We start from the raw sequence: 24,700 nt of genomic DNA on the forward strand, positions 1-24,700 counted from the left end.
CTTTGAATCTTGCGTACATCCTGAGGGTCAGTTTTGCTCTGTGTGGGGCTTATTTTAGTGTGACTTCATTGACTTCAGGAGAATTATTATCCTGGTTTCCACTAAGGTATGTGGCAGCCCTCACTAGCAGACTGAAATTGTACCGCACGAGTACCTACAACACCTAGCTGCGTTTTTACAGGGACAGGTTCACGTGCTCTAGGAGTAGCATTGAGGAAGCACATGGGTGTCTTTCTAAACAGGATAGTGGTGACAGATCTTTGCTTAATACCCATAAAGGTTCTGCAGCCAGCACCTATTCCTAAGGGGGTTTTCTTTCCTTTCCTGTAGTTGTTGACTTGCGTATATTACACTGTGTCAGTATTTGGAATTATCTTCAAACAAATGGGAGGCAGCAGAAATCTTGGAACGTGGGACTCGGCCTGCTTGATCAGAAACTGAGTGCACATGAACAGTCTTCATTTGTAGGATCATACATCCCCCGGGATTTTTTCTTTTGCTTTCCTCCCTTGAAAAGGAAGCTCTTTTTTTTTTTTCCTGAGTATTTTACTTTTGTGTTTAGCACAAAAAAAAAAAAAATCTGAAAAGGTGACAGGCTTAAATTTACTCCTCTTCTTACCTTCAAGTACAACACTGAATGTCCCAAAATGAAGGAAATGAATGAAGAATTTCATACTCTTGTACTACCTTGCAGAGTCAGTGTGATAAACTATTTTGTGTTACTACCAGTTTGAAAAAATAAATTAATTTGCGTGGTGCTCCATGCTGTTTCAAATTAGATTATTTGGAAAAGAATTGCCTCTTTTGCAGCAGGCTCTGCTAGTTACTGTGTATTTTGCAGATTGTATTTTACAAACTAGAATGATGTGTTGTTTAGCTTTTCAACTAGGAAATTAAAAAGCCTACCCTTTGTAACTGACAGCTTTCTCAGTCACATTGTGCTTTGTGTGCTGTATGGTACATACTAATATCAATATATTTGTTAGGCAAAAAGAAGAAATAATGCAGTAGCTAACTCCCTTAACTGTGGGAGCTCCCTGAGCATGTAACGACTTCTCTGTGATTTTATTAGTGGATTGACAAACCTTTCCATGCACTAAACCCCTTTGATTATTCCTATATTAATAATTATTTCTATGACTTGAACTCCTGGTATAATTTATCAGCCTTTCCTTCAAAATATTTTTTAAATTGTGATAGAAGTTGATTCTGAAGACATAAAGCCTGACACTTACTAGTATGCAAAGTTCAAACACCCCTTTGTATGTGGGTAAATACAGGAACGTGGAAAGGTAGCGCCCATTTCATTCTTGAGTGCTGCACGCTGACTGTCATAGAAGTCCTGCTTTTCCTGGGAAGCCTTTTATTATTTCCCTTATGATTGGCATGGCAGTTCAGCAGTGTTTTGTAAGAGAGGTCAGAAATTCTATGCAGCAATGAAAATAGTGTCTTGTGCTTTTTACTTCCGTAGTCTGGCCATTGATGAAGCCTGCATGGTAGGCTTCCTGCTGATGCTCTGGAGAGAGTGAAGAATCTGGGTGGCTTTGAACAATTTAATGCTCTTTGCAGAACTCCTCTTCTGTACCTGCAAATTCCAGTGGCTGACAGTGTCCCTAATATGACTTTCCGCTTGAGAGGAGTGGCTGAGTAGGTGTTTCAGTGGGTCTGAAGGCAAAATGGGGTCAATTCCTACTTGAATCTTGACTTAGGAAGCTTCTCTTGAGTCTGTGTAAAAGTCTTTTCATTTCTCTGCGGCCCTGCGGTAAAGCCGCAGGCACCCCAGCTGTCCTTGCTACCTCAGCCAGCCCTCCATCCTGTGATACAAATGGCAATAAGGTTTTCTACAAACTTTCATCGCCTCAATATAAGTACTACGCTACATTTGGAGCAACACTAGACATTGAGTGTGCCGTTTGAATATGCCAGCAGATTTCAAGACTGCTCATGTGTCTAGCAGACAGGTTTTTAAATCAGCTCTCATCTGTCTAGTAAATGTTACTGCAGTTGTCATTGGGGGGGGGGAAGGCTAGTGTAACTATCCTATCAGTTTTCTAATGAAAATTAATTTCATTTTTCACTCATTTTCTCTCCACTGTGCTGCAATGTTGAGAAAAGCATTACAAGATTGCAGCACAAAGAAGTGTTACTGGTGCTCTACGTCACCTCCCATGTAGAGTTCATAGGAGCTTATACGTAGTTCCTTCAACATGTCATGGCATCAGCACTTCTCTGTACTGCAGGCAAAATATAAGCTTCTTATATTAGTCATTGTCACATTGAATATTTGGGAGGCTATTAAAAGAAAACTGTCAGAAAATAGGAAGAAAACTAGAAGATTATAAAGCATTTTCACTCTCATGCATAGGCATCCTCTGATAGTAAGGTACGGGATTCAGTCTCACTTTCTTTGTTGCCCTCAATTGGAAGAACATCTATTCCTGCTTATTACTTCTAATAATTTAAATTCTCTGTATCCATCATTCCCCCGTTGCAAATCTGTTTGCTGCCTGCCATTTCCCATTAGTGGTGCACAGAGAGGCTGTACAGTAGATTGAGAAGTTTCCTAATATTTGCTTTGCTAGCACCTTCTTATTCCACAACTTAAAAGAATCAAGCAAGTGACTTTGGTTTGACTTATGACAATTAATTGGTTTAAGATGATTCATACGTTATTAGCACTAAAATGGTGATATCCTGTAACCTGTTTCAGAAGTATATATTTAACATTGGAAGGATTCTTTTGGGTGCCTGAGTGGGAGGAAGGAGTTTTTTCCTGGAGCCTCTAGTGACAACATGGGACTGCATCCAAATTCTAGGGGCTGGCGGGAGGTATGGGGCATTAACCCAGTAGCAATAAGGGAGAAGCTGATCTGAACTGTCAAGTAGGAAGCATCTCTGTCCATGCATAAGGGTAAGTTCTGTTGTTTGGTATCATTGTTCTCGTATTTGGGACAGGACTTTCAAAAGTGGTAGATTTTTCTTCTTAAGCCAACGTTGCAACCAAACTGTATGTAAGTGTGATTGTTGATTGAAATGGGTGACAGTCAGACTGCAGTTGTGTGCACAGGTCGGCTCATTAACCATCACGTTCTGCAGCAGCTGTTGTTTCTGCATTTGTTATAGTTTGCTGCTGGAAGAGCTTTAGCTGTTCCTGAACTTTGAAGAGATGGATGAGATTTCCAACTATTTGCACAACATAAGCATTGTAATATAACTTTTGTTTTTGTAATTTTTTTTCCTATTGTCATTATAAATACAGGTGGTAGGACAAAAGAAAAAGGAGACATTTTCATTAGAAAGCAAAGGAGGTGAAACAAGTGATCTTAACAGAGTAGAGAGCATGTGCTGTGGTTCACTTAAAATATTGTAACTGTTAAAGTTTCATTTGTGTCTCTGCCCAAGTCAATAAAACTGAAAGCGGTTACAGGTATGCCTGACCATAACATAGTGTCAATGCAGACCTCCTGTTCTGCTTACAAGTGTTGGATGAAGTGCTGTACAAATAGCCTTTTGTGAGCAGTATCAACTTCCCTCCCCCCAACTTTTCTTTCTCTCGTAAAATTCCTAAAATGTACCTGGAGTTTATTAGAAAAACTTCAGATGGTTGTTCCAAAAAGTGTATTTAATTGATAAAAACTTCCTTCTCACTTTTTGCACTGCTATGTGATGAAGCAGCAGGCAATGTGGGCCTGGTGTGATATGAAGTCAGTTTTTCTACAGATATTAGATAGTCGTTTGTTTGTTTGTTTTTTAACTCACTGAAAGCCAATGACTATTCGAGTTGCCTGAAACAGTTTTTACAGAATGTGTCTGCTCAACAGAAGATCGCTTGAAAAAAGACATTGCATGTGTTAAAGCTTTTTTCTTGTTACAGAAAGAGTGGTAACGTGATCCTGCATATCTCTGCCCATCTTTCTGCCCCTGCAGTGTACCTCTTGTTGACTTGCTAGACAGCACGGAGTTGCCAGAAACTTGCATAGATGATGCCGTGGGCCGTCCAGTTGTTGGCTTGGCAACAGGAGATTCAGAAGAGGCTGCTAGTTGCCCTCACTCTGGCACAAAAGAAACTGCTGCTGAAAAAACAGACTCTGATCGTAAGCAAACTTAGAGATTTTTCCCTATTAATGACATTTGGGGTCATGATAGGCTATTATGAGGTAGTTTCCTTACAAAAATTCAGGCCTGTTTTAGGGAGCTCACTTAGATTACATGTATAATGGCAGTTTTGCCCACCATTGGAATGCAGCCCCCTCTGGTATATGAATTAGTGCATTTAGGAGTTCAACATAAGTCCTCCACCAAAATATTAACAAATTGTTTTTAAGGACAGCTCATTTCACAATCAGTCTTCAGTCTGTGAAATTTCTAATATTGCTGTTAGTGAATCTACTGAACTGTCCTTAACTGCTTTCAAGAGCTGCCTTTGGTTTATGTCACTGTATTTCAGTAATTTGCCACAAATTTTTCAAGAACTATTTTAAGACATCACCATGACTTTAAGTCATGCAGTTTGGGATGACAAAGTCAGTCACCTTTGCCCATTTCAGCTGGAAGCAGCGTATTTCCAAGGGCAGAGGTACAGGGGAAAAGTCACGGGTTTTTGTTGAATCTGACGTCAGCCACAAATAGAGTGAAGTGCAACTATCTGAGCAGTTAACTCTTGCTGCTTGCTCATTCACCATGAGGGCAGTTGGGTAAATGAACTTGCAGGAGCACAGTGTTGTGTGTGATTAGGTACAGCAGTCTGTAGGCATGAAAGTTGCATTGAAGATTGAGCAAGTAGCTTTCCCCCATCCCTGTGTTTTTTTTCCACAACTTGAAAACCGTAGAATCAGTGTTCAGTAAAAATGCAAGTTACAAGTCAAATAACTCCACCCTGACATTAGGATGACATCTTTTCTGTCTTTTTCAGCATTTGAAGACGCGTTCCTGAAATTGAAGCAGCTGGAGACAGAGTGCAGCAGCCCTGTGCCAACTGAGCGTCCCAACATAAACATAAACATACAGGTACTTGGGCTTCATTCCTCCTGGCAGAGTCACTGAATTTTGTTCAGATCATTATGAAAAGTCTTCCACTCACCTTGGGCCTTTTGCAAGATTTTTCAGAAGATGAGTGAGTAATATTGAAGATAGTAAAGGAAATACAAATGGTTTGTTATAAATGAACCTGTGTGTGACAGAGCAGTGAGATAAAGTTGGGGGCAGAGGTGCCTGTGCACGTATGCAGACTGTGGCCTGGTGAAATTTTCTAAAATCGGTGGAAGTAAAAGTCATAATGCCTGAAATGTTTCTCACTTGTCTTTATCTGTTGGTTACTAACTGTACGGTGTTGTATAGCTCACCCTCTTTTTTGAGGGCGTGAGCTGCTTTCCTGGTGTTTTTCAGTTGCCTTTGGTAACCCTCCAAGAACATTGTTTTGACGTTTTGTTTTGAGTCAAGTTTGCTGGTGATCCATCCCTCCTGTTAAGTAACCAGTTTTTACCTGCTCTCTGAAGTAGATGTCAGTGCTCTGTGTGTTTACACAGAGAGGGGTGATGTGCTTTGATTTAGTGCTCTCATAAATCCTTTTGAGCATGTCAGGCTGCGTTTCCACAGGCAGCTGAGCCAAAGTACGAGTTTCAGTGCCCTGAACAGAGCGAGTGCTCTTCTCCCTCGCTCCTCTTTGCTCTTCCTTCCCTGGCTTCCTTCTCTCCTCTGTCACTCCAGGAATCGTTGCATGTTTTGGTGGATCAATGTAGCCTACAAAATGGCAAAGAAAATTTTTTTTTGCCTTTTTTTGTTGTGAATGTTTTGCTAAGGTGTTGTGGGTTTTTGAGTTTTGTTTTCTAAGTTGTTAAATAGCGAGTTAAACAGGTTCATGGGAAGGGGTCAAAGAAATGCCAGAGCTGTAGTGAAAATAGATAGTGTTGCTAGAAGGGATGAAGAGGATAGGATCCTCCCCTTCATAGATTCACTGATTATTGGACAACTGTCCCCATGCAGAATATTCTTCTTTTTTTTAATGAGTTTTAAAAATTTGGAATTTAGCTTTCCCTTACTCTGCTTCCTCTGGTGCTAAAGCTTTAGGTGCTTGATTACATTTTGAACAAGCAGAAAGAGTAAAACACCTGGCAGTGTTATCTCTGTTTGTACTACCCTCCCTCACGGGGAGGCCCAAGGATTTATGTAACTTTGGGTGAAGCAGCAATGATTTTCTTGCTCCCTCAACAGTAAAATGAGCCAGGTGCCAAGAGAGGTGTTTAGCAGTATGTGTTTGGGCTAAGCCCATTCCTGAGTGTTTATTCCTTCCCTCCATGTGAGAGAAGGCTGGTTTTGCTCAACAATCCCCTTTAAGGACAGTTGTCAGGGATGCCTTGTGCACCTCTCTGCTTGGTGAGTGCATTACAAAGATTACCAAGTCTCTAAGAAGATTAGTCAGTAGCCTGTAGGTCCTGTTATACTGAAACACTGCCTCTGCACTAACTAAAGCAAGCGAACACAGTTTATTTCAGTATATTTTTGCCTGTTGAACTCCATTTTAGTTCAGACAGAGAGGGGAGAAAACATTTGATTGGTTAAATGGAGAGAATGGAGCAAAAGTGTCTTAGTAGTATTTAAATCCTGGCTGATATACAGTAAGCAATTTAAGACTCCTGTAATGAGCTAATCTAACAAACAGCTGCCAGCACAGTACAGTCACAGTTATCCAGCTGCTGTCATATTGAGGTGCCAAGTAAGTTTGGATATTAGAGGTTACAGATACTGGGGTGATAAGTAACCTGGAGCAGGAACATTTGCATAACTGAGAAATACATGCTGTATGGATCAACAGTATGCCAATATGATTCTTTCTTTGGCTAAAAGAGACTTCAGCTTTCAAGAGGGAAGTGCAGATTGTGTTATGAAAATGTAAGAGTAGATCATCAGTGATTTTCCTTGGGTAGAAAGGATTGGATAAAGCTTTTCAGCCTGAGGTAGCTTACCAAGAGGTCACTTGAGAGTATTTGTTTAAAAAGGTAGACAAAGATTAGAGACTATCTCTGTATACTTTAAATTCTGTGTGCTTCAGATTGCAAAGACGTGTAGGCTACAGTAGCACCAAACAAGCACACCCAGGTGTGATTAGAGAGGAAGGTTAATGGTTTGGAAATGAGTCCTGAAGAGAGTGACCTAAGAATAACTGTTAAAAACACTTTGTTCCCTGCTTTTGAAGGCTGCTTTAGAAAAACTAGATTTCCATTTATGGTATTTGTTACAAAATGTACCTACTGGCTCTCCTCCTGCACTTCTGTTCTTAATTTGTGAGAGAGGTGTTTATGGCATCTTCTGACTGAACTGAATGGGGCTGCGATACATCCACTAAAACCTTGCAATGAATTTAGACCCTGGAGCTTGCTGTTGCTTCAGTGTTACAGTGTTCTCTCTGAAAGTGTGTAATTACAAATTTCAGCATGTCTCATCTCTTTTAAGTTTTACCAGTGTGTAAGATACCTACCTATGTAGAAACAGTTACAGCACATAAAAGGTTTGGTAACATGTATCAAGGGAAAGTATTAGCTTTTCTGCTCATGAAGGCAGAGCTGCATTCTGAACTTGCTAAGTGACACTGTCAAATGCCAATGAACTGCTTGCTTCAGCTTTGCTAATTAAAAATATTTAACTATTTTCCATCAGGGGTCAGAGGTGGCCTGACAATCATCTTTGATTGATTGCAAGTATAGAATTATGTAATCTTGATTGATTTCTCTGGTAGGGAAATATTTATCTAGCTGTCTGTGTTCTTTTAGAGAAAAAAGAGAAATCTTTCTAGAATGAGAACTGGGAAGGGGGAATGAATGGCTTCATTCTTCACTGCTGCTCCCTGCCAAAATCTGTTGGGATGGAAGAATGCGACTTTGTCCTTTCCCAGCTTTCACTTTTGTCAGACCAGATCTGACAAAAGAGAACAAATAGCTCTTAAATACACTGATGCTTCGCTTTCATCGGCTTCTGAAGTGAAAGAACAATAAAAAGTTCACCCTGTTTGCCCATGTTCAAAGCCTGCTCCAGAGTCAGAAATGCAGGGACGTGAGGGTTTTATTTTTCTGAATTCATTGTGATCTGTAAACACGTGGAAGTTGCTCAAAAATGTGCCCGTGTTAGACTCCATCTCCCTGCACAAATTGATTGTCAGTGGCACCAGGAACTCTGCTCAAAAGCACAAAGGATTGGGATCACATGCCTGCTGCTGCTAATTGTTCCTTCCCTTTTTGCATTGCTGCCTGTCTCCATATTTTGATTGGAGAATAGAGTACAAATATAGTGTGTCCAGTACATGGAAATAATAAGAATTTGTAACAAGCTAGAATATTGACAAACCCCAGGAGCTTTACTGTTTTATGTGAACTGAAATGTCTTGTAAGTTACATCTTGAGGGTTTGTCAGGTGCCAGATGCTTTCCTGTCTATATGCTCTTTCCATTAAAAAAGCCAGTAAAGCACCAATGCTTTTTTCAAGGAAAAATGGAAAGGATTGAGAAAAATGTATCTTTAATATTGATGGAAATATTTCTTTGGTGATATAGACCTTATACTTGTTTACATTCAAATTTTTCTCAATAGTACTAAACTTTTCAAAAGTTGAGAATCTTATCACTAATAGACTAGAGTGACCTGATTAAAGTGGTTGTTCAGGTGAAGAAAGCTGAGAGGAAGTTATGCCACAAAATGGTGCTTAAAGCACCAGTGTACTGATGTGCTTAGTTAAAATAATCACATTTACTGTATCTCTGGTACTGGAATACCTTAGAACTTCTGTGCAAGGACTGTTATATACAGCATCTGGTTCATTGAGGTCTAATAAGGTGGGTACTGTAACTGTACAAATAGTAATAATTCAGTTTTAATTATTCCAGGCTTTTGGGAATTCCAGCAGCTTCTTTAAAAGAAAAACACTTAACTGTTTAATAATTAATTGTTTTGTTAGTCTTCATGAATTAGGTGAATGTGCATCTCTTAATCTGCTAGCCATAGTCATTAGCAACACTGGTTGTTGGTCCTCATACCTTTTTATGTTGACAGTGACCCTTGAACATTTTGCAAAGTTCAGTGCTGACCGGGGTCAAAATTTTAAAACAGGTTCTCCTTTAGATAGTCTCATAAGCTGCTATTTGGACACCTTGAAAGGTGATTTAGAGAGAGACAAGAAGAGGAATTGTTTTTCCCACTTCTCTAAAGACCAAATACCTAGAAGTTCTCATTAGTGTTTCCAGTGAAGAAAAAAAGCTGAAAGTGGATGGAGAGCTGCATGGGGGACAAGCATTCACCTCGTCTTAACTTCTCTCCCCTGCTGCCTCTCTCTGCGATGGGCTCCATTCCTCCTGGACATGCAGGTGCATGTAGGAGTGCTGCAGGATTGTGCCTGCTCAGGGGCTTGCTGCAGGAACGTGGCGCTTGCCCCCAGGAAGGAGCCTGCTGTAGCCAGGGAGGGTGGCATATGGCGAGGAGAGCAGGACTCTGTCTCCCCCTGCTGAGTCATACCCGGAAAAGGAAGGTCACAAGGTTTAGTTTCCACTCAGTTAATTAACTTATGTCACTAATCGAATAGCAATTAGGAGATTGCTTAATTAACATTTTATAATTAAGAAATGCAGTTCACGTAATGAAATAAACTGCAGTGAAAGATCTCTCATTTATAATTGTCTACATTTATGTATGTGGCTGCCAGTTTGTTTTAACATAATCAGTGATGGGAGAGGTAGCTAATAGTACATTAATCTGTTGTTCTAATTTATAAGTGGATTTTAAGGTAAAAATCTTACCAACTTGCATTTGAGAGTAAATTATTAACTTATAGTTAGGTTATACTGATATAATATGATGGCTGCTGTATTGATCTCCTATCGGTAAACTTGGCTGCAAATTTAAGGTCCGTTTCAGTTCTTGCACGCTGTATTTTTAGCACAGCACTTTGCATCTCCAGTTTTAAGCATTGTGCTTTTTTTACTTTATGTTTTACTATGACTTTACAACTGAGTTCCAAAATAAAGGAAAAAATTGCTTTTTCATTTCAGTATAAGTCTGCTGACTTTCCTCTCACTTAGAGCCTAGTTGTTATTTAGAGGTGTTAATAAACTTCAGCCCAGACTTTTCCATGTGGGAACTGCTTCTCATAAAGATTTTTTCATGTCTAGGATGAAGTGGTAAAGTTGACAGATAAATGTCTTAACAATGCAATTGAGAGCCCAATTGTAGCAGCAACGTGGCTTCCAGCAGATATCAAGAGCAATATCCTGAAGGCCCAGGCAGAAGCAGGGCACAAGGTAAATACTCAACTGATAAAGACTGACATCCTCAAATCTTTTGGTTTTTGTTTTTTTTTCCTCTTCTATTGCTTGGTATTGAGAAGGTGCCTTGCAGATAAGGGTGCTTGCTCCAAGAGAAAAAGTCCAAGGTAGAGTAAGAGAGCCTTTCAGCCTTTCTTCACAATAATAGTGGTCCAGTACTGGAATGGTTGCCCAAGGAGGAATCTCCATCCTTGATGATACTCAGCATGTCACTGGGCAAGGCCCTGAACAAGCCCTGTTTCGAGTGGTTATTGAGCCAGATAACCTCCAAAGGCTGCCTTCTAACCAAGAAATTACTCTGTGGTTCTGTGACTAAGACTGCTTCTAGCATGTTCTAGAAAATTCTGTAGCAAATAATGGTATTTTATTTGGCTATGTTGGTGAATTATTTTTATTTCAGCACTGAAGTTTTCGCATAGAATTGATGTTTTAAGTCCCTGAGCAGTAGATCAACATCACCCTTTAGTGCTGGGAGGGGGGTGCTTGGCTCTTCTGTGAATCTCAGAACTAGCACAAGATGGAAACAGGTATCAGAAATTTATATCTGTTCATTTTTTCCTCTCAGGTCATAATAGAAGATAGCCTGAAAGGTGTCAAGAATTCCAGTACTCAGGATGCTGCTGCCAGGTACTGAATAGATTTGGAAGAAATGCATGACCTAGTTACCCACGTACAGCACTGAAAACTGCAGTTCAGTGTGGTCTTTCAGTGGCTCAGTTATCATTGCACTTTACCTTGCATAGTGTAGCTTAACCTGCTGAGTGTGAAGTGTTTTCAAAATGAAAACCAGCAAGCACTATAGTTGCTGTATTTTTATTATGTACAAGGTAATCCAGATACTCTTTATTCTCCCATTTTCTTCAATTTGATAAACATTTGTTCCAACAGCAGCTTCCATTGCTATAGTTATTTCTGACCTATGAACAACTTCAGTGTGGGGAGAGGGAATGGGTCTGTTTACAGCAGCTGTTTTCTAGTGGAGAAAAACAATTGTGTACAAAAACCTGACACTGATAGTTGATCTCCTGAGAATTACTGAATCTCAAATGATTGCTAGTTCCAGTGGGATTTCAGGCATTTAAAAAGTTAAAGGGTTACAACATGTTATTTCTTGACCTTTTATGAAGATGAGCATATGTCAGACCTCAAAGAGCACATGGGGATAGTGAATAAAACGTACACCTAGCGATCGCAAAAACATGCTGTAACAAGTGATGAAGAGCTTTCTGTGGAAGGTTGTACCTGGTTTTTGTTTTGGTTTGTGTTTTTTTGTTGTTTTGTGCCAGGAACATTCCCTCATCAGGCAAAACACAGAGTAGTTCCCCAGCAACCAGTCCAGTATTTCAAGACCCAAGAGAGCTGCTGAAAGCAATCCCTGCCTCAAACACCTTTATTCCGTAAGTGATCCGGGAGAAATGTGTTTCTGGGGTAAGAGAACCACGTGGAGATAATCAAGAACAAGTCTGAAAAGATGCGAAACAGTTGCATGATCATCTAGGCTACATCTAACTAAGCAGGTTTACTGATACATCTTTAATTACTGTTGCAACAGTTAATTAGTGTAGGCCAGGCCTCGGGGTAAGTATCCTAGCAAGCAGTAAGCAAATCTCTCTCATCTGAAACTGAAAATACCTGACATCCTGCTGCCCCTGGCTCTAAAGCAGAAGATAAGAGGATATGGCAGGGAAGGCTTCGGGCAAATTGGAAACAGGGGCTGAAGAAGCTCCTTTGAGATAGAAGACATTGATACTGTTGGGTCTATGCACAGCTGCAGCTGAAAGAGAGCAGTAATCTGTAGAGGCAGTTTGAAGGCATTTACTTCAACGTACTCATGAACATCAGTCTTTTGTTTGCCTCCCATGGAACTGGTGTCAGGTTTTTGGGTTGAGCTATCAGGGAAGCAGCAGTGTTTCATGCTATCCAGGCAGTGTGCTGATGAGAATGTGTTCTCCTTTCAGTAATGCATTGAATGAGGACAATGCTGCCTCCAGCCACGAGGACCTGCTGATTCCAGCTAATCCGGCTCCAGCTGAGGAGGCTGCTGTTTCAAAGGTATCACCACCTGCCAGCCTGGAAGGTTTCTGTGTCCCCCATTCTGAGCTACTGATGCCTCTAGGCAAGCACAGCAGACCTTGCTGCATGCCTCTCATAACTCAGTGAATACCAGCCATTGGTGAATGCCAAAAGGCATGGACAGGGACACTGTACAGATCTCTCCAAAGGCCATTTCTGAGTCTTCTTTCAAGTTCTTTCCTGACACTTATTTTTCTAAACTGATCGTTTTCTTCATGCTGGTGAGGAGCCCCTTATATCCCAATTATATGATGCTCCAGAGAGAGACTGCAGGGATGAAATTCTGACATAGGCGATTCCTGTCAAATTAACCACAGAGGGAAAAGTTTAAATTGAAATGTTCAGTTGTTGTATCCTGGTTACCCTAAGGATAAGGTAATTTTTAACCAGACTCCATGAAATGCACATAGTAATTCAGGAGTCAACTCTCCTATGTCCCTCTCCAAAAGAAAAGAGGAGTCCAACATTGGACTCTGCTGTTACTTCAGCAGACTGAGGGGTTATTCTGGATCACTAAAGCACCACGCCTTTTAGCTGTTGTGCCTCTAAACTAGTCTTATGTAGTTGGTGCCACTAAATAATTATCAATTTAATCTTCTGAGTTAAAATACTCAGCTCACAGACCTCAGTGACCTTCTTGTCAAATGGTGCAGTACCCCATCTTTGCCTAGAGAATGGGACAGTTTCAGAGCTTAGATGGCAGTGACATTGTTTCCAGTACATTGATGAGAATAAGTGAAATGAAAAGGCAATTAAAAAGATCATGTGGAAAGACTTGGGAAAACAGACCTGATAAACAGTGTTGTTCATTAAGGACACTGGTCTATAACTTGGGAAGCGGCTACAGTATTCAGCAGACCTATCTGGTTACTACTGGGAATTAAATTCAAAACTGATTTATTCCATAGAGCACTCCAGATGACCGGGATGTTTCCTTAACCTCATTGACAGAGAATCTAATTGACTTTACAGAAGCCACACCTCGGGTAAATGTATTTCAAAAGCAAACTTCTTCCTTCACATGTACAGTGGGTTTTACTCATAAATTCTCCTCTGGCTTTAGTATCTGTCCACCAGGTTTGGATCTGCTGCCGCAGAGTCGAGTGGTGATTGACCTGGATCACTGTGTGTATGTGGCTGGCGCAGGGGTGTAGACCCTACAGCTCTGTAATGGAAGTGAAGGAACCTGAAGAGTTAGCTTGGATCTGTGCCACAAGGGCCTGTAGTCTAATTTTAGTACACCTGCAAGTGCCAGCCTGCTTCTCAGGCTTTTGGGTATACATAATACTACAGAAATTATATGTAAATATGTATATAGACACACATATATATGTATGTGTGTATACATAAAAAATAAATACTTGAAAAATAAACTTTTAATACAAGTCAACCCTTTTATAAAGATAAAATATCTCTTACAATCTGTGCTGGTGAAAAAGAAGTTAATGTTGTGTGCACAAAAAAAAAGGGGGGGAAGGAGTAGCACCTTTAAACTGTTTACAGACATGTGCTCTTGGTTAACTTCGTCCACAAAGCAGAAAAAAATCATGGGTTCCATTGCCTTTTGGAAGGGAGAGCTGTGCTGAAACTGCTACCAGTGGGTTTCTGTGAGTGAGTAGGTTTTAGCTGTGTGGGAGCCATTTACCTTTTGCTAAAAGGTCACATCATCTGTAGCTGATCACTAGCATGGTTCAAAGGCTGGCAGTAGACACGTATCTGAGATCGTTTGGGGCGGCAATATTGTTTTGAGAATGTTCTCAGCTACTTCCAACCTTTTCTAATGACCATTTGTTTGCTTTTTGTAGGTGTCTTCCCAGCCCACGATAACACCAAGGTGGATAGTGCCAGTGAGTTATTTTACCATTCCTTAACAACAGCAAGTTAAAAAAGAAAGCTTTTGTCATGATTAAGAAACAGAACCTCAAGTAAAATAGTAAAATATAATAATTTGTAATAATTTGAAAGCCCATAAAATAATGTACCAGACCAAAAATAAAGCAAGCTGGAGTAAACCAAACAACATACATATCCTGTTAATATTTAAACTTCATTTTTGCTGCATTACATTGTGGGTAAATGCCATGAAGTTTCTTTAAGAACTTTCATTTAGTGAAGCCCACCCTGAAACTTGATAAATCTCAGTTTTTACTGTTATAAATAAATCATATTGAAAAATGAGCTTGTCTTGTCCTGGCAGATTTTTATTTCAGTTTCTTGTTCATTCTCCCCAATTCAGACTGGACTGATTTCCAATGGGCCTTTGGGAAACGATGTTGCCTTGGGTGTGAAGGCAGTGAAAGGCAGCATGGAGACCCTGTTGTCATCAGCTGGATTGCCACCAGCCCAGCAGACACCTGAAGTCCCTGCAAGGTAAGGTCTCCTCAGCACACGCTTCAGAAGTCTGTATGTTGTGGAAGGGAAGTGTGTGCTCTTACTACTTCCACTTAAATAGTTATAGTGGTCATTTAGACACGGTGCCTGGCATTGCAGTGCTTATAACCTCTAGTTCTGTCTCATTTTCTAGCATTTGAAATCGTACAAATAAATAGAGCAGCTGATGTGCGTATATTCTTATATAACATTGTTTGAAGGGTGCGAAAACCTTTTTTAATTGAAGTAAAGGAACAAGGGATACAGATTTAGCTGGAGGTAAAACTGTTGCTGTTATCAATGCTATAAAAATGAGTAATTACCATTTCACTTCAGTTTTTTTCCTTATCTGATAATATGTTTTAGTACTGGACTAAAATTATGGTACAGATGTTAGTGTTATGGTACAGAATTTGCTGAGAAATCTCTTCAGTGTTTCAGTACCTGTCAGAGGATTGGTGGGGGGAGTGTGGGATGTCCCCCAGTTATTTCCAAGCTGTAAGGAAGTCAGAAAACAGAATCTGTAGAAACCTTTCCCCTTGCTATTCCCTTCTGCTGTGCTGGTGAGGCAGAACGACAGCAGTGATGATCAGGCCTTTCAGCGAACCTCTTACAGTGCAGATGGCAGTGGTGCTCCTGCTGGAGTGTGGGAAGTTGATTCAGTTTGCTCTTCTACAGTTGGCCATTGGAGGGGTTTGCCCATTGGTCTCATTAAATTACAAGGGGAACAGCTATTAATGGTCTTTGTAACAATACTCATCTTTTTTCTTTTTTAATCTATCATGGCAGATCTTTTTGGGTGAGTGTATTTACAGGGCCTCATTTTTTTTTTCCTCTTTTAGCCCAGTTACTGAGGATGCTACAGTAAGAATGAAATGTTTACTCACCACTGAACTTTAGAAGAAGGAGTTTCTGCACTTCCCACCCTGTAAAAACTCAAATCTTCTAACATATCTCAAGGGATCCTTCCAAAAGACTTGCTTGGGATCAAACTCTTGCTGAACGGGAGTCAAACAGCCAGCTGGTTTGCTGGGATCCAGGAAGAGACTTCCACATTGCAATCTAACTGGAATTACAATCTAAACTGGGATATAAAACCACATGCACATTTCACCTTCTCCCCCAGTAGAAGTGAAATACCACACTGGAGTTAGTCCTGAACACAAGGAACAGAATCTAGTTGTGTTCCGCTCACGCTAGGTTTAGTCTTACTTACCCTGTGCTGCCTCTCAAGTGTTAATGGAACGTGTTCACTGTGATGTTGGCTCTAGTGTGTGAGCACCCTGTCCCTCACCTCCGTAGATGAAGATTAGAAAGATTAGGAGAACTTGTAGGGCCACCTTGTGGCCGTACTATGGATGGTGGCTCACAGTAGTGATGGCTGTTTTATACGGCCAAGGACTTTTTCTTCTGTGTAATTATTCCCTCTGTTTTTCTGTTGTTTTACCAGCTCATACTCTCCGTTTTGGCCTTAAACCCTTTAATAATCCTTGCACCTCTTGTTACAGTTCCTGGAAAGAATGAAATCTAGTTGGTCAGTGACCATCTATGTTGACTGGATTTGAGCTGCTTGTTGAAAGCAGGAAAAGCAGACTACAGCAGAGGTCCCACATTTTGACACTAATTATTTCATTTCCTATATGACTCAAATACATGCATTTTAGACTAGAGATATATCTGTTTTAAATGCTGAAGCAGTGAAGGTATGAGTACAGCTTATTTCAGGAACTGCTCATTGATTATTTTTGTTGTCATATAGGACTACGAAGGAAAATAATTTTCTTGTTTCTATTCATACTGTTTCTGGGTGTTTTTTCCAGATGCTGTGCTTTGGGAATACTTATCAGGTATGTTAGCAGCATGAGGGTACAACTAGATCAGTTCTCCACACCACCTCGAATCCTGTTCCAAGTGTTGTCTAATAGTTGTATGTGAAAGAAAAAATAGAATAAGGTGAGAACAGGAAAAAAAGATGAAAAGTTCTTGTAAGCAGTTCACTTCTATGTAAAAGGAAGGTAGCGCTTGCAAGAGCACGCACCGCAGAGCTGGTGAAGGCCTTTTGGTGCTCAGGTGAAGTACAGGATACAGTATGTACAGTTTGAAGAGATCATTTGAGTCCTGGGCAGCAGGACCCTCCTGTGGACGTGTAGCGGTGAGCACATAGGGCACAGCCTGTGGAAAAGGTCAATGCAGAGTCAGAGGGAGAAGAAAGATAGAAGCCCGATGATGAACTCCACATGTCCTAACAGGGAAGCACAGATGAAAAACCGGAATCTTTCTGAGGTTTGTACATATGACTGGGGTTGGAGGATGTTTTCTGCATAGTACTGCTGTTTATAAGTGTATATATACATGTGGTTCTTGGAAATAATTTTAAATGTGAAAGTTGTTTCTGAAACCTGTATGCACAACTTCATTTCTGCACACTGGCTGCGTGCACATCTCTCAGTGTAGACAAAGATTTGGACCAAAGCACTGTGGGTCGTGCAAGGAAGCTGGTGCCTGGCTCGGCTGCTTCTTTCAGAGTAGGGCGTTCTTACTGCTGCTCGTGTGCTCCTTTGCAACATGCTGAATGAGAGTGTTACGGAAGAAGCCACATGGCATTTACGTGGCTCACTGCCACTCCTCAAAACCCCCGAGGCCTTAATAGAGAAATACAGAGACAATGGGGAGCTCTTTGGACTGCTGTACTAGAGTGTGTCTCTGCAGACAATGATTTGCAGCCATTGCCTCAAGAACCAGGAGTCAGAATTGGTGGCAGGCGCTTCAGGTTCCCCCTCCATCCAGCACCTGAAGCACTGTGCGGGCAGAACCCCGCTCCCCACACTGCCAACCAGAGGGAAGCTGCTCTCCTGGACCAGGGAGAGTGTTTGTGCTCGCCAGCTGTTCCATTCGTTGGTACTTCCAGTTGAGTATTGGCTTTTTTTTTTTAATACTTTTAAGTCTGAGCCTTATTGCATATTAAAATGTAGAAGGTTCCCGATTCAAATATCACATGTCTTAGTCTGGATTAATAATACAGTTGCCAGCAAAGTTCCTGCAGGAAAAGGGAAGCTATGGCTGCAACAGTCTGCTGCCTGCACAAAGCCAGGACTGTGTGGGGAAACTTGGCACTCGCTATTGATCTGTTTGCTCAGCAGCTGAGCTGGCGTTCGCCTGCTACATGTGTTGGGTTTGTAAATAGACAGAATGCAGAAGCATTTTCTTTAAGGCATGTTTGATATTTGACTCTTCCCATTGGGTTCAGGAGCTCTGTGAACTGTTCTCTTGAATCCCTCCCAAACAGAAGTTTACAGTTTTCCAGCATCGCATGTTGAATACCATCCTTAAATTCCTCCCGAGCAATCACATACAGCAGATAACAAGTAAATAACATGTGTGGTGGGTGGCCCCTAAAATCTAAATGGTTCCAAGTAGCCAACTGTTATTTCAACGTGGCTGGGGCAGTGGTGATCGGAGGGGAATGATGTATTTACACACACGAAAATTTCAAAGGGGAAAGGTTTTCCTCAATTTTCAGAGGACTAATCCTTGAAACTTTATGTAAACATATACATTTTCAGCTGTTAAATTAGGGACTTGAGATTTCTAATGGATTTGGGGCTGCAAATCCAACTCTTTCCAATAACATTTAATACTTGGAGCAAATATTCACCCGATTTAACTTAACGTAGCTTATTTAGCTATTCCAGATCATTGTTTATGCAGGGAGCCTGGCGAGGCTGAGGCGCCACAGTTATGTGATCTGAACAGACACAGGCAGGAATCTGACCATCCTGTAGTTTGGCATCACTGTTTTGCTTTAAAACTACAGGTACTGTGTTGTATAATGACTGGCTACCAGGTAACGGAGCATCACTCATCGCCTGCATTTTATCAAACACAAATAGGTATAACAGTTCCTACGTTAGTGTTATAAAGTACCAATTAATGCCTGTGTGACATTGAGAAAAAGGGATTTTCTTACCACTGCTAAACTATAGATTGATTGGCTGTAAGGTCCAATTAGTGTTATAAAGTACCAATTAATGCCTAAACTATAGATTGATTGGCTGTAAGGTCCAGTCATCCTCTAAAAGTTTATATATTTTTTATTTATTTAAAGAGTTTTATAAGTAAAACTTTTGTGTGAATTTGATGTTGGCAGGTCTGCCAACCACTTAAAAGCTGTAAGAGTTGACGGGAAGGAATAAATGCATGTTCTGTTGCAGTCATTTGGAAAAAGCCAACTCCCTGATTTAAAAAAAAAAAAAGTTCAAATTTTTTTCCTAACAAAGCTGGGACTGTCCCCTGCTGCCTTACCAGCGCCTGTCCCAGCCTGTCCTGGTGCACTGGCTTTGTACCCCTTTGCTGTGTTGTGTGCACGTAATGCTGACCTGAGATGGCGTTTTTCCAATTCTGTAATTAAAAAATTATAGTTTACACTAAAAACATAAGTGATTGGATCTTAAAGTAAAAGTGATTTTACTCCAATTACACTCCATGAGTGATTGGAGTAAAAGATTTTACAGAAATCTTACCTTTTATAATAACAAAAAACGCCACCCTGTATCTCAGAGGGATTAATCTTTGCGAGCTGCTGGATCTCAGAACTGTGTTTCCATCTCACCCACTGAGTCCAACAGGAAGAGGCCAGACAGTCTGTGTGTGCTGAGGACACAGCAGCAGTCTTACAGGCTTTTGAAATGGGTATTAAAATGAGGGAGTTCAGACCCTCTTACACTTGAATTAAGGGATTTTCTTCTTTCCTTCAGTGGTAATGGGGTTTAAGTCACATGACATAAAATAACTACTTACCTGGTAATCAGTCATGGTTAATGGATTAGTTTAAATGTATTTGATTTTTAAAGTTAAATTCCAGGTGTACTTTGTCACAGACAGACAGTGGTGTAAAAGCTGCGTTTTGGACAATTTTTTGGATGTAACTTCAACAAGAAAATTTGCAGGACCAGAGAGGAGCTCAGGTGAACTGTCTGGTTACATTTCGGTCTCTTTACACAAACTATTTCCAGCCCTTGCCTTTTACACCTTTGCCTCCACCTCACTTCTCATTTCTTGAAGCAAAGGTGTGCTGTTAAGATCAGCACGTCCTTCACAGACAGCACTGGATATATTTTTGATATTGTGAACATATTCTGGTACAACCCAAATCTTCTACAGATTAAATGTTAGCAGCTCTTTTTCATGGCCAGCTAGCATTTAAAGCTCTGTCTGGGCACATAGTGTTTGTTAGTCTGGAATGTTGCAGTGAAGTTCTATAGCTGTTAGACATGGTAACGTCACAGCTTTCAAATGCAGCTGGACAATCATAATTTTTATACCAAAAAATAAAAATCCTCCATGCTAATGGCCTTTCAGTGATGCAGGTGTAATCTGTGTGTGTTTGGTCTGAGTGTTTGCACTGTGGACACAAGTACGGGGCCCTTCCCACCAGGTAGAGCTGGTGTCAGGTCATGAAGTGCTGCGCTGTCTTGTCGCGGTGCTGAGGAGGGAGGTGGGCGCAGCCGGTTGAAAGCCGGGAGCCGTCACGCGGGCGGTTGTGTGCAGCTGCTGGAAGTGAGGAGCGGGCGCTGCCCCCGCAGCGGGGTCGGACCCTCTGCAGCAGGGAGCTGCACGGTTCTACAACATTCACCTCCTGTTTACTGTTCAGCTTGAGCACTCTGCTTCATAAACACACACGCACCCCCCACCTATAACTGGACAAACTTATTTTTAAAGTATGTAAGAATATTTTTGTAGCTAGCTTTTTTTGTGAAAACCACACTAACTACTGTATTTTTACATTTTATATGTAAAGCTTGGCAATAGCTCTCAATGTATAATTTATTTGTTGGGGTTTTTTATAAAACAAAGTGGCACCCTCTTGCTTCTGTTTCACAACAATAGTGATGTATGAACTGTTTTAGGCACTGCACTGTGATCTGTATTGAAACTGTACATGGGAACAAGAAACTGTGATTTGTAGTCCACTCAACCCAATCTTGAAATGTTTATACTGTAGTTTTGTCTTAAATATACCACGTCAGTGCAAACCTCTCGCAGAGTCATCTTTCAGCACCGCTGTGTTACGCTGGTATGGCAGCAAAAGCCCAGTGGGCTGGCTGGGACCTGGGAGGTGAGCTGTGTGGCTGGGGGGGGCGGGCAGGCTGCTGCACCCCCAAAATCAAATCCAAAGGTGTGTGACTGACACGTGCTTCTCTGCTGAGCACTCACCGATCCTCAGCTCGAGGCATCTCTGTGGCAGTACGTGAACTCCCTGTGGAACTGAATTTTTCTGTCTGTATGCTAAGGTCGCCTGGCAGCTTCCAATTTAAGAGAAGGGTACCTGGGTTGGAGAGAGATTTGTAAACTTATTTGGGATGTCAAAACTGCAGGCCGTGTTATAAACTTAGTTTGTTGTCAGTGAAAGTGTAACTTAAGATGGCATCTGAACTTGCAGATCAATACTAAAGAATTGAATGCTTTCCTTCCAATAGAGCTGAGAGTGTCCAGGAGGCCTGTCAGGTGTTCAGAGGTTTTGAAAATCAAATTACCAAGATGTGCCCAGAAAGGAAGTTTTGAGCTTCCAAGTGTAATTCCACAAAATGCAGACAGAAGTGCATACCGGTCAGCTGAGCAATCTTGCTTTTATTTCCAGTGAGGGATTGTTTCATGTGTTGCAGTACAGTGGTGCTAGTGATTGTTTAAAGGAAACTGCTTATTTGCAAACCCCAACTGTGGTGAAATGCTTAAGAAGGCAGCAAAGGCCAACCAAACCATTTGATCATCTTCATTTCTCAACAATTAATAAACTTGGGAAAGTATCAAAAGGAAGTGAAGTAATGCCGTCCTAATGACTAAGCTCATGGAAAGTCATTTCCCTTGTTGCGTAGGACAAACTACGATCCCACTGATAAGCCACTGAATTGTTCTTCAAATCCGTTTGTAACTCAAAACAATGAAACATCTTTGGTTTAGATTTTTTTTATTATTTAAAAAAACCTCTTTAAATGTCTACATTTGAAAAGAAAATCCCTCTGCTATTCATGCATTTTAGTGCTCAGAAACCGAGTGGTAATTAAAAGACTGCTGAGATAGGCTGATCGATTTGCTGTCTTTTATGCATGGTTTATGATACTCCAGTGGATCTCGTGCCTCAGCTGAGATGACAAAAGAACGCTGCATCCTTTTGCTTTTATTCTATGGACTGAATTAGACTGTGGGCATAAAACAGACATGCAAGCTTCCCTTTTTTCAGAGATATTTTGAAGGCAGTGCCCAGCCAGAAATGGTGTACACGTTTTGTTTTGTTCCTAAGTAGTTGCCATTAGCTGGAGTAATTCCATTCATTATTTCATGCAGGCCACCACAGAGCTTTCAGATGGCAGCAGCTTTTAGTCACTCACTTGGGCCTGGGATGAATTCTCATTAACTGCTACAGCCATGGAGAACTATGATAAGCATGTCCACAAAGGAGCTTCTCTTCCTCTGTGAAAAGGTGACTGTTGGATAAAACGCGTGAAGCCACTTGGGGTGCTCTCGAACCCTGTTCAGTGCAGTCGATAGCACTGGCTGAGGGTTGAAAGGGAAGGACGCCCAGGAAAGGATAGGGTGGTACAAGCAAGGATTGTGTGTCTCCATCTTGGGTACTGTTGGCAGGTTTTTGGGACAGAACCTGAAGCACAGGTCACACCTGCCGAGAAGAGACTGAAGGTGCCAGGCACAGCAGCACTCCTGCCCCTGTGGGATGGTCACTTTACATCTCAAACCCCATCCCTTCCAGCTTGACTTCACCCTTGTTTTTTAAAGACCTGGGGATGGGCTGGCCACAGGAGCAGTAGCCTCCGGTGGCTCCAGCCAGTCTGCTGTAGCACAGATTCCCGCGTTCAGGACTGAACTTCTTTCTCTTCCATGGCATTATCCAGGCTTAACTCTGCAGCTGAGCCTCCCACGAGCGAGGCCTGAGCCCACCTCTCTCCAGCCACAGCCCACCCTGAGCTCCTGGGCACCTCCTGTCCTGTACGGGGGCTGGGGAACAGCAGGGCCCCCACGGCATCGGCCTGGTTTGAGGTTTAGCATTTCTGAGGTGCAGAAGTGGGGGCTGTGCCGAAGGTGCTGGTGCAGCCACCTGACTTGGCACACCGGCAGGGATGAGGGGAGGGAACAGGCGAGATGGGCACATTCTGCAAGCTGCTTTTCCCTCCCCGTGCCAAGGCATCGCCTTTGGGCTGGCTCGTGTCCTGCGTTGGCTCCAAGTTAATGTTAAACCCTTCGTGGGCTGCCAAAGGGAAGAGAGTTTAGGGGGGAGGAAGACAGGAATGGCAGAGGCTGGATGGCATTTTCCCAGGGCTCTTTCACATCCCCAGGATACCTGTACCTGCCAGGAGGCTTTCACGTGACTTGGAAAATCACTGGTTTATTGTTGTCCTTTCCAGTTAAATTTCCTTCCCTTGTCAATCCTCGATGAAAGTCTGCGTTACCGCAGCGCTCTCTGGATAATGCCAAAACAGACATGTCAACCAGCAAAAGAAAAACATGCTGCAGATTTACATGGCAGTGCTCTGTGCGTGCTCAGCCAGTCGCTGTATGAAGTCCTTTCCATACATACCTCCTCTAACTGGGCAATTCCCCATTCTTGGAGGAGAAATTCAAAGCCTGGGCAGCCCTTGAGGTGGGCTGAAGCACCATGAGAGTACTGGGGCTCGTGGGATCGTGTTCCTTGTTTGGACAGGTAAGGTTTTTTGTTTGTTTTGAAAATGTAAATACATATTTTAAAGTCATGAAAGCTCAGAAAATGAGCACACGCTGACAGGAAACACAGCAGGCTTTATTCATGTGGCAGCATACAATCCTCTCTGTTTCCAAACAAAGGTCACAGAAGGTCCCTGTAACTCTTCAGTAACTTTTTGCAAACTCATCTGTAATTTTCCTGTGAATTCATGTGATGGCTACTTGTGAAGAGATAATGAAAGCAGCTGTAAATATTCTCTCTTAAAATTAATTGTTCCTATGAAACGTTTGAAAAGTGATCTTTTCAAGTACTCAAAAGTATTAAATTACACTTTCCAGTAATTTCAGACATCAGCATCTCTTCTTAAAGCAGGCTGAGGTTCAGTCACAAGGCCTATGTATGTTGACCAAACAGAGAGAGATGGGGTTGGAAAAGCAGAAGTCCCTTTGTGGCTAAAATTCAAGTTACCAGTCAGAACAGCTTATGTTCTGTGCTGCTCCTGTCAAGCCTGCTGCTTTTTTTTTTTTTCCACCCCCAATAGAAAGTCACAACTGTTTGATCCTGTGCTGAGCTATGCACTAGCATTCACTGGGCAACTATTTTGTTGTCCAGGTGTAATGCACTTCCAATGCTGTGCATGATTTCTGGGGTGACTCATGATTTTACTTCCTCGGGGTTAGATGCCATCCTTCAGTATCTTCTAGATTTCACTTGCCAATTTGTTGGGTTTCTTTGTTATAGGCCATTTCATGTTGCGAAGATCTTGTGCAAAGAACACTCTCTGAGGAAAACAGAATCTTAAACATCTTAGAAAATGTTGCCATTAAGATTAATCAAATCCTTCAAACGTGACCGCAACCTGCACAAACTTGATGTAAATACAGCTTTATGGGTGCATATTTGTTTCTTATTCCAGTGCAAAACAAGGAAGCTTTGCAGCTGGAGTGCAGACAGTGGGGTTACCTGTAGTTCTGATTTGCAAGGCAGCATCAGCCACTGCAACAGCAAAGGGTATTAACTGACCAGAAGAAAAGGTAACAACAGGAGCAGCGTTCCAACAAGCTCCTCTCAGAAACTGCAACTTACATGCAAGTTGTGACTTAAGTATAATCGGGTTTTGTTCACATTGTAAAAACATCTGTTCACAGCAAGTATGAGGAGGTTTAATTTTTTTTTCCCCCAGCGTGCTGATAGGAAACTGAAGACAGTTGCAAGCAGTGGGTTTACCACCTACTGACGTGTTG

At 41.6% G+C, this 24,700-nt stretch overlaps 1 protein-coding gene across 1 annotated transcript in view; it reads left to right on the plus strand.

Moving 5' to 3' along the window:
• Nucleotides 1-15,646, plus strand: part of EPB41L5 (erythrocyte membrane protein band 4.1 like 5) — a 53,914-nt gene extending 38,268 nt beyond the window's left edge. Inside the window, exons 16-25 of the mRNA XM_010171781.1 lie at nucleotides 3,928-4,094; nucleotides 4,913-5,007; nucleotides 10,151-10,279; nucleotides 10,869-10,930; nucleotides 11,590-11,700; nucleotides 12,262-12,355; nucleotides 13,285-13,362; nucleotides 14,182-14,223; nucleotides 14,613-14,746; nucleotides 15,589-15,646. Of these exons, the coding sequence (XP_010170083.1) occupies nucleotides 3,928-4,094; nucleotides 4,913-5,007; nucleotides 10,151-10,279; nucleotides 10,869-10,930; nucleotides 11,590-11,700; nucleotides 12,262-12,355; nucleotides 13,285-13,362; nucleotides 14,182-14,223; nucleotides 14,613-14,746; nucleotides 15,589-15,646 (970 nt within the window). The remainder of the gene's footprint in view (nucleotides 1-3,927; nucleotides 4,095-4,912; nucleotides 5,008-10,150; nucleotides 10,280-10,868; nucleotides 10,931-11,589; nucleotides 11,701-12,261; nucleotides 12,356-13,284; nucleotides 13,363-14,181; nucleotides 14,224-14,612; nucleotides 14,747-15,588) is intronic.
• The last annotated feature ends 9,054 nt before the right edge of the window (nucleotides 15,647-24,700 follow it).

This window comes from Antrostomus carolinensis, unplaced genomic scaffold (assembly GCF_000700745.2).
Source record: "Antrostomus carolinensis isolate BGI_N321 unplaced genomic scaffold, ASM70074v2 scaffold25047, whole genome shotgun sequence".
Classification (NCBI taxonomy): domain Eukaryota; kingdom Metazoa; phylum Chordata; class Aves; order Caprimulgiformes; family Caprimulgidae; genus Antrostomus; species Antrostomus carolinensis.